Source organism: Seriola lalandi, unplaced genomic scaffold (genome assembly GCF_002814215.2).
Source record: "Seriola lalandi dorsalis isolate HSWRI2012SDOR001 ecotype SW California unplaced genomic scaffold, Sedor1 jcf7180002052504, whole genome shotgun sequence".
Classification (NCBI taxonomy): domain Eukaryota; kingdom Metazoa; phylum Chordata; class Actinopteri; order Carangiformes; family Carangidae; genus Seriola; species Seriola lalandi.
The window spans coordinates 407,653-417,420 of record NW_019523057.1 but is presented as its reverse complement, the minus strand read 5'-3'; the positions used below and the strand labels follow the sequence as shown (position 1 = coordinate 417,420).

Below are 9,768 nucleotides of genomic sequence, written 5' to 3'. Positions count from 1 at the left end.
ATTACAACTGTGGCTTGAGTTTGACAACAATAGTGTTGATGAATGATGAAGAAAAACATCCTTCAGGAGATCCACCATGGCCAGTGAAATTTGAAAGATAATGAATGATACACTAATTTCCATAACCTGCTGTGTGTGTCTGTGCAGCGGTGTCTAACCTGGATGAGGAGAGCAAGTGGACGGTTCACTACACAGCTCCGTGGCACCAGCAAGAGAACGTCTTCCTACCAGGCAGCAGGCCGCCCTGCGTAGAAGATCTCCACCGCCAGGCCAAAGTCAACCTCAAGACCGCACTGCGAGGTAAGGATGATTCAAATTGGATCACTAACCAAACTTAGAGCGGATCCATGAACACAGAGAACATCGGGGTTAGAGGAATCAGTTGGAAGGTGCTGGGTTTGCATTGTTGCAGGCTCACATATTCAAGGATTTGATGAATATTGTCAGGAGTGACACCAAACATCAATAGCCAGCAGTCCACAGCTTGAGGATTCATTAGCGAAATTTGTGCGCATTGAGTATTTTTCAGGACAGTCATTAGAAAAATCTTGGTTGTTTATTAGGCTTAACAATATATTTTCAGTTTATCTGCACATCATTTTCTCGATTGATGGATTCATTGCGTGGTCTAGAAAATGTCAAAAAGTTAGGAAAAGTGTTCCTTACAATTTCCCAGAATGCAAATGTAATTTGACATGTCCAAATGCCCGACCTTCAGCCAAATCAACCAAAATGTACACCATGACAAGTATCACTTATGGGAATGTTGATAGACATGATCACATTTCATGGCATCAAGGTGAAGACCCCAACACATCGAGTTCTCCACAGCTGTAAAAATGTCTAAACGTGTAATTTGTGTTTAGCCAACAACACAACAGTGTGAGATCCTCTTCTTCCTGTTTGTCCAGTACAATTAGACGAGATTAGGCACACCCTTGTTGGCAAGCAAACACAGGGAGTCAAGTCGCAAAAGAGTGACGACTTTCTAATATTCTCACAACTTTACCAGAACAGGAAGTGGGAAAACCAGTCGATACTGGCACCTGTTTTCACCCAGAGTTCCTGGGAAAGTTGCGTTGTGTCCGCCCATTCCTCTGATAAAGATTTTAGAGGCAGGTGGGAGAAAAGCTAGAAGTGTGTATATGGGTGTGTATGTGTGTACATGGGTGGTGTGTTACAGTAAAAGGATTGTGTACATGCTGGGGTGGCCTTGTGTGTCAGCAGATAAAAAAGACACTGAGATAAAGGGAGAAAGAGAGGTAAATGGAGAGGAGGCGTATGTAACGTGATGCTTAGGGTGTGTAAAGACTTAGTCACCTGCCGTCACACACTCACACACACACACACACACACACACACACACACGTTACCGTTGTCTTTCTCATTGTTTGACCCCTGTGCTGTTGTTGTTGCACATCACATCCTGCAATATTGATGTTGCTTGGTACGCAAACATAGATAAAACACCACCTGGGAGGTAGGATTAATGCAGCCCCCCTTTATCTTTCCACCATCCTAGCCTCCTATCATCACCTACCAGCCCCAGGGGTCCTAACTGAAAGCCAACAGGTGTCCAATGAGAGCATCTGTGCTGTCCATTTAAGTCTTGATGTTTGTTTTCGCTCTTGTCTCTTCCCGGGAAGCTGAGAGTGGCGGTCACACACTTAGTTACAGCCCAGCCTTAGGAAAATAAGTTTAGACCTTTCATAGTAATGACAGTTTTATTGAACATTATCTCTAAATACAGTGATACAACCATCTCTGTAGGAATTAAATGCCCACAATTCACATATTTATAATAGTTATAACTATGTGCTGTGTGTAAACCACGTGCAGCTCCTGTAACAAGTCATTCAATTCAGTGCCACCAGCATGGCCATAGCAAGGTACACGAGTCTGCTTTCTGCTCTGCAAAGCAGAATAATCAATAACCAATCAGATTGCAACGTGCATCCTCTCTTTGTTCCTTTCACACTCACATGGGTTTAATCTCGTGTTAAGCGTCGAGGCTTTTGCGGACGGCTCGTCAGTTACAGAGAGCGTGCCAGCAGGTCCAAATACATCAGGGAACTAATTACTAATTAAAGAAATATTTTTCTTGCATCCAAGCTTCTCTTACAACGTCAAACAGATAATCAAAAACAGTTAACCAATATAATCCCATATCCATCATCATTAGGTTCATACTTTGCATTGACAGTTAAATTGACTACCTTAAAGAAAAGTTGCACAGTAAATGGTGATGTGTTCAGGCTCGAACACCAGTGAAGAGACATACAAGGTCATAGGTTTTCTGCAAACTGGCGGACACAACCAGGATCAAATTGTATTTGAAAATATTTTTGGGGATTAGTTATCCAGGCTCTAAATATGTGTAGTATTCCACTTTTGACATTACACTGCCATTTCAGTGACTATCTTATGCACATTTTTGGTGCCTATTTGGTGCACTGATAGGCACCATGCTGCTTAAGGCCAGTTAAAGCAAATTTGTATGCTACTGTGAAATATAGATACATATACCCCGTTCATATCATTATATTATATTTGTACACAACATCCTTCATTCTCCTCTGGTGTCACTTACCCCTCCCTTCAGTTCTGCCTAGCAACAAGCAGCTCTCAGCTCATCAGAGCTTATTTATTTTATTAACTGTCACCAATCAGCTCCGCTCCCCGTCATCATGCTCATTATCATCATGCTTCCTAAATCCCTTCTTCCACACCACTGCCACATCAGCTTGTTGTTACAGTAGCAATGTTTGCCAACCCCATTAGGATCCATTAACTGACAGTATTATACATGCACCGGTGTGTCGCTCCGTAGAGATGGGCTGTAATTAGCTATGGAGATGGATGGGACATAAAAGGGATCACAAGCAGAATCTTTGAGGTGCAAGGCTAAAACGGTTGTGCATGTGCCTTGGTATACATGTAATTCACCAAAAGGTGTCTTGATTGGGCATCACACACTGAATAAATCCCCAAGATGCAAGATGAAAGACTGGCCCGGAGGGTTTTTTACATTTGTATGAATAATATGCAGGGAAACCCACAAAAATAGTCATGAAAGCTTTTAAGTTGGTACTGTAGGTGAGAGGGACATGTTCAGACTTTTTTCAAGATGTGCTTCATTAAAACAGATCCATGTAAGGTTTCCCTCAGTTTGTTAGATTTCGTTATCCCGCAGGCAGCAGTAGAAGCGCGGATAATCCTCTACTGTGTGTTTTAGTTGAGGCGTTAGAAGTAATACTACATGCATATAATTAGCTATTAAAACACCAGACAAAGGATGCACTATTAGATCTATCAGCAGACAGTCAAAGAGGGAGATGATGTGCTAAATGCTCCCTGAGACAAGGGGGGGTGGGAGGGGTGGTGGAGGAGAGGGGGACAGTTCTGCCATCTGTGTGTGACAGACTGAAACTGACACCCTCCTCTTTTGGTTGCACACACACACACATTCAGTTATAAACTCGCTTCTTATCACACACACACTCGCAAATACATCACACTCACATCGCAGCAGGTGGTGACGAGAGGAGGTGTGAGCAGCGCTCAGCAGCATCCAACAGGGACTGCACTCTCGTGACTAACACACACACACACACACACACACACACACACACACACAAATACAAAACCAATGGTATACTGTGTAGAGTTTATAAGTGTTACACAGCTATGTCTTATAAATATCAATTGTATAATGGGGTTATTGGCTGATTTATTCTAAATATGAATTATGCACAAATTACTGTAGCCTTTGAAGCATTGTGCATTCCATTGCCCCTGTTTGTATTGACCATTTGGGTCTGTTTAAATAGTCAAAGTTGTCAATGAGGCTGTATGGTTGGTGAAGCTCTGATAATATATTTGTTTTTCTCCAAACAGTAAAAATTGTTCTGCACCACAGTCTACAAAAGCTGTGTTCTAAGATGGGTTATTAAATAGAGATTTGTCATCATCATAGCTACCCAGTAAATCCTAATTTGAGCCAAAGATCTCATCCATCAAACTCTTTTGTAAATAACATGTCTGTTTTTCTCTGTCTGTTTTCAGAATGTGACAAGTTGAGGAAAGATGGTTTCCGGAGCTCCCAGTACTACTCCCAGGGTCCCACCTTTTCTGACCCGATTCAATCCACCAGCAGCCTGCAGGATGACGAGGACGATGAAAATGACAAGAAGGTATCCATATGCACAGCACACATACGTATTTCTATGTATTTATTTGTGGTTAACCTTGTAAGATAAACAAACAACTGTATAACAGTCAGTGGCACTGCATGTATAGTCTAGTGCTGATTTATCAATGCGACAACTCACCTCCAGTGATTTAAACAGTATCAGTCTGCCCTCTAGTGGTTGGGACTGGAGATATACATTTTATGAGTCTCTTCACAGCTTCTTTTCAGCTTTAGTTCAGTCTCTTCTCCCACTTTAACTTTATGATTTATATAAAGTTTATCAGTTTCTATCGGTTTTTTAAAAAAAGTTTTAGAAGTTTAGGATTTTAAGTTCTTTTACTGTGACTGACACTGTGATATGATCAGATTTTGGGATATTTTATTGGGATCAATGGAACATTAAGAACCAGATTAAAGTTAACAGTCACGTTCTCATGAAAAAGCACAGCTGAATTTAATGTTCAACTCACTCTGTCTGTCACAGTCCATTAATTTCATAGGAAGGTGATGGATGGAGAGAGACAGAGAAAAAGAGAGAGGCAGAGATTAAGGAAGCAGACAGGGATAAAGTACAACAAGAAAATAAATCAGACAAAAACTATTACTACTATAAAATTATTCATTGCTCTTTTGTCTGGCAGACGATTAGTGTGAAGTTTAGAAAGTTTGACGGCCAGATACGCCTCCTCTTCTCTCTTTTGTCATCTCCCTATTTTTATTTCTCACACACAAAAGCTCAGACATGATATTTGGGGTCCTGAAAAGGCCAGCGAGTCTTTCACTGTTATTATCGGGGTCCCCATTCACCCCCGGAGCCCCTCGATGCCAGTCCCTCATTTCATGCCTGCCTCGACCTGTGACCTCTATAACATGCTGTTGTCTTTCTAAACTGTCGACTCCCATCTCTCGTTATCCGTGTTTGTACTTTCTGCACACTCACCCCCTTTCTCCCTCTCTTCAACCCCAGCCAATCCTCTTCCTCTCTGCCTTCCTTCCCCCTTCCTCTCTTCCTCTGTTTGTCCCCCTGTCCCCTCTTTTCCCCCCATCCCTTCCTGTTGTCCTGAGGCCAGTGAGCCTAACTTTGCCTGACAGTAGCTTCAAAAGGAGAAACAGGGCTCCTGGATGAGCCACAATGATGCAAAATAACAAGCCATGCTTGCCACCATACTCTTTCACTGAAGGCTTTTCCCAAAATTCTTCCCTCTCCTCCCCCTTCTGTTGCCTCCCACTTATTTCTCACATTTATCCATGCGTGGTCTGAATGAAAACACTAATTACCATGTTTTCTAGCCAGTCTGAGGGTTTGGATTGTCAGGGTAAACAGTAGTGGAAACAGGGACTTATTGCTGGGGTTACATTTGGGAGCTGCTGGGAAATGTATCTGAAACAAGATCACACGGAAGATTTCCTACCAGTTGTTTTTTTTTCCCATGGCGTAAAAGCTGAAGGTGTTCTGGATGCAAACAAACTAATTTTGGCTGATGCAGTGAAAGTAAGGACTGATGGTTTTGCTCCTGAAACTGATCTTTAACCAGAGACATTCGTGGATCACTGTGGCTCTGAACTCAAGCTGGTGTGTCCTCACATTTAAATATTTATGTCATTTAATAATTTAAGCTCAAATGGACCTTGGCATTGACTTCATTTTTTTCACAAGTATTAATCTGAGGTTTTGCTGTTGACTAAACAGCTCAATTTAAAACATTGTTTTGTTTCATATCTGCAGTAAATTCTGCTCCACGAATGAGAACTCTTCTGACAGTTTAATGCATGAGTGATTCTCTCGCTTTTTCTCTTCACTTCTTTTTTTCCTCCCATCTCAAACTGCGCGGCCCGTTCACTCTGATCGTGTTCGTGTATGTTGTGTAGTGTGTACTGTACGTATGTGTGTTTCCATTTAGGTTTGATTGATCGTGAAATATGTTTACAGCACCACAAGCTAAAGGTCACAGCAGTGCAATATATAAAAGTCTGTTTATGTGCCAATATATCTGAACAGTTTGTCAGTTATGGTTTTGGACAATTAAGTTGTATAATATTCTATTCCCACTCACCTTTTCTTATATTCTTTTGACCTTTTACATTGACGTTTTACTTTATCCATCAGTTCTGTGCTATAATTCAGTACAACTATACATTTGTTTTCCATTGTCTCTCATTACCCTCCATCCATGTTTCATCTCTCTCACCTCCGTCGCTCTACTTTCCTGTCTTGCCTCTTTCTTCCCTTATGCATTCCGCTCTCTCCCTCGTCCCTTGTCATCTAAATTACCTGTCACTTTTCTTCTTCTTCTTTTTCATTCCTTGTTTCTATTCTGTCTCTACTCTCTTTCCATTCACCTTTCTCTCCCATCTCCCCACTCCTGTTCCTTACTTCATGTTCTACGTCTCATTAAAACTTGCTCCCTCTCTCGTCCAGTCCACAGCTTCGTCGGTGGAGGACGACAAATCTCAGCTCTCCATGAGGCCCCAGACCCCGCAGGGAGGGGGGGGAGAAGGGGAGGTGTCCGAGGTTGACGGAAAGGTGATATGGAACAAGGCCGGAGCCCTCCCCACCCCGGAGGAGAAGATGAGGCAGGTGGCCCAGGCCGTGCCTACGGACATAGTCGCAATCAACGTCACAGGTACGGCACATGTCCTGACAACTGCACTCATTCAGCCATGTTGTCCATATCTCAACCACTAGTGAGTAGCGACCAGTCCCCATCAGTGTCCTGGTCCTCTAGTTCCAGATCCAGTAGAAACATAGAAATATCAAACTACCTCAGGTTTGATCTGGCCTCATCCATGGTGTCTATTCTGTAACATTAACCTCTCAATCTCTCACCATCAATCACACGTTTTGTTTTGTTTGTCTTAAAGGAATGTTCTGACGATTTGATTATCTGTCTCACCGAGCATTAGCTCATCATGTTTAATATGGAGAGTCCAAAAAAAAAGGGGCACAGTGTAGATGTTGTCCAAACATTGGAATTTGCAGTCTCCTGAACGTTTTGACCTACAAAACCTGAAATGTTGCAGAAGTAAAACTTTTGGGAGCCTGCAAATATCAGTGTGTCGTCGACAACACCTTTTTTTTATACAGAGAGAAAGCTACATGTCATAGTTAGCTTAGCTTAGCACAAAGGCTGGAAGGAGGAGGAGAGTTACCTTCCAACAAAAGTAAAAACATGCTTTCAAAAAAATTTTCTAACTGTCTTTTGCATATACTGTATCTCACATCGATTGTCCCTTCTTACTCTCAGTAAGGCAGCAAAGAAAAAATAAGTGAATGAGTCCAATAAGCAAATTTGTCAGACTGTTCTTTTAATCAACCCTCTGTGGCTGAGTGGATATAGACTAATCAATTATTGTGCCCAGTCATCCACTGAGGGAAAAAAACAGCTTGTGTCAGTCATGGGTGTCTGGCTTTTCTCCTGTATCTCTCTGTATTTTCCCCCCTTCCATCATGCTTCCGGGAGACTGACCTTCACCTTCCTTTATGCGTGTGTGAGCGTGCGTTTGTGTTTGAAAATTGTGTGACAGCTCATCCAAGGGTCAAGGCTTTTTCACTGACTTTATGTCAGATCACAGGGCGTTTGACAGATGAACACCCGTACAAAGCAAAATGTGTCAACGCTATTCCCATGTTAGCATGTCTCTCACATACATGCATATATTTGTATATATTGCATCTCATTCAGTTAGCAATATTGTTTAATATATTATAAGATATAAACTCACATCTGCATCATTTGAGAATAGGGTGTAAAAATTTCAGTTGAGTATCAACATCTAAATTTTGCTGGTGTCAAGACCGATATAACTGTGATCCCATCATCCTTTAGGCACTAATGAGAGCTTAATGTGGTCCCACTCCATGTAAATCACTGTTGACTTCATCTGCTGTCACCTTAGATTATTGAGAAAGAGAGAGTAAAACAGGCACAGAGAGAGATCAGGGACTTTCCTGTCACTTTGAGGGGAAATGTGATAGACACTATCTGCCCTCATATCAGTTTCTATTTCCCTAACGCCTGCAGGCCGTCCCCAGTGAGCCAGATAGCAGAAAGAAGAGCAGTTCATAGTGAGATATTGTTCTTCCTCCAGGGAAACTGGACAGAGAGTGAGAAAGATATTGAGAGGAATGAAAGACTGGGTGTGTGTTTGTGTATATGCGCGTGCTTGCTTCATCTCATATCTGTCCTGTGCATGTGTTTTTGTGGTAATAGCATGTATTCTACCTCTCACACACTGTATCTTACATATATGTCGACAGTTACTTGTATTCAGGGTTGGGAATCAGCCAAAAAAAGTAAAGTTTTCTTTACTAGACTGTGGCCCCACTTAACGCTTCACAGCCATTTTCTGCTCTAAAAACGAAGGCTTTGTTAGTAAAAGAGTGGAAATGGCCGGTGAATTGTTTTTCAACACTTTGGGTGGTGGCTGAAAATGGGTCAGTTCATCCAAATAAGAAAAAAACATTTTCTCACTTACCTCTAATATTATCTCAGACTTGTGTCTCAAAACCCTGAGCAAATAAAATCAAAACTCTCTCCATGGCTAGATATACCTAGATGGAAGAGAGAAAATGCCTCGTTATTTGGTTGAACTGACCCTTTAGGTTTCCCGCCCTGTTGACGTTGCATGTCCAACTCTTTTAAAAAACAAAAACAAAAAAAAACTGCATGTTGTTGAGTTTATTCCTTCCAACTAACCGACTGCTGTTTGCCTGTGTGTCCGCCTGCCTTGCTCTCGCCCTCCCGGCTACCAGGGGCAGTGTTTGACCGACAGGCGAGCATCCGGCGCTCCCTCATTAACACTGACACCGTGTCCCGCCGGCCCAAGAAGGTCAAACGCAGAAAGACAATATCAGGGCTGCCTGACAACATCAACCAGGAGCTAGGTATGGATCACTGTGGGGCTATATGTTGCCCTCTACTGTCCATAGACCTGTACCAACACTCTGGACAAGTAGCCCTCCTCCTTTCATGACTTCCTGTAACCTAACTCTATGGAATCATGTTTCCATCAACAAAACTGTATACTGACTGGACAATACACACTCCACTGGTATTGTTCTGAGTATGTCATATGGAGAAGGAGAGAATGACACATGCAAGTCCACAGTGTTGGATCAAGGCCCTGCAGCTGCTCAGTCTTTCCCTGTTTCAGTTACACACACCAAGTGTCCTCGTTTGCTCTCCTCCACCCTGTTTAACTGTATCCAACGCCAAGAACCAGTTATGAAATCCTTTTCAGTTGTTTTGTGGTTTCAATATTGCCCTTTTTCCTCCTCGAGAAACTTTTGCCATATTATAATCTCCTTTTAGACTTTGCCTGTTGGAAAATCATGTCACATAAGAGAAGTTAAGTACAGGGATTGCCATACTTAAATACGTATTGTGTCATAATCCTTCGGGGTCAACTTTGTGCTGCCTCATTTCTGTGAATTCTGTGTGTTAATTGTGTTTCTGTGCCTTAATCCTGGGGCCATATTGATAATCTTAGCATGTGTCCCATGTGTGTCTTGCTTACCACCATGTACTGATTATCAGACGTTGGGCCTCTGATCATGGACAACTAAAACCCCCCCC

General features: G+C 42.3%; 1 protein-coding gene across 10 annotated transcripts in view; it reads left to right on the top strand.

Annotated features, from left to right (window-relative positions):
- nhsl1b (NHS-like 1b) overlaps positions 1 to 9,768 on the top strand; it is a 104,285-nt gene that overhangs the window by 83,066 nt on the left and 11,451 nt on the right. For 7 of the 10 annotated variants that reach the window (XM_023400452.2, XM_023400453.2, XM_023400454.2 and 4 more), the window contains exons 2-5: positions 148 to 300; positions 4,066 to 4,193; positions 6,612 to 6,816; positions 8,946 to 9,077. In XM_023400452.2, the coding sequence (XP_023256220.1) occupies positions 148 to 300; positions 4,066 to 4,193; positions 6,612 to 6,816; positions 8,946 to 9,077 (618 nt within the window). The remainder of the gene's footprint in view (positions 1 to 147; positions 301 to 4,065; positions 4,194 to 6,611; positions 6,817 to 8,945; positions 9,078 to 9,768) is intronic. The other 3 variants (XM_023400455.2, XM_023400456.2, XM_023400459.2) reach the window with 1 other exon arrangement.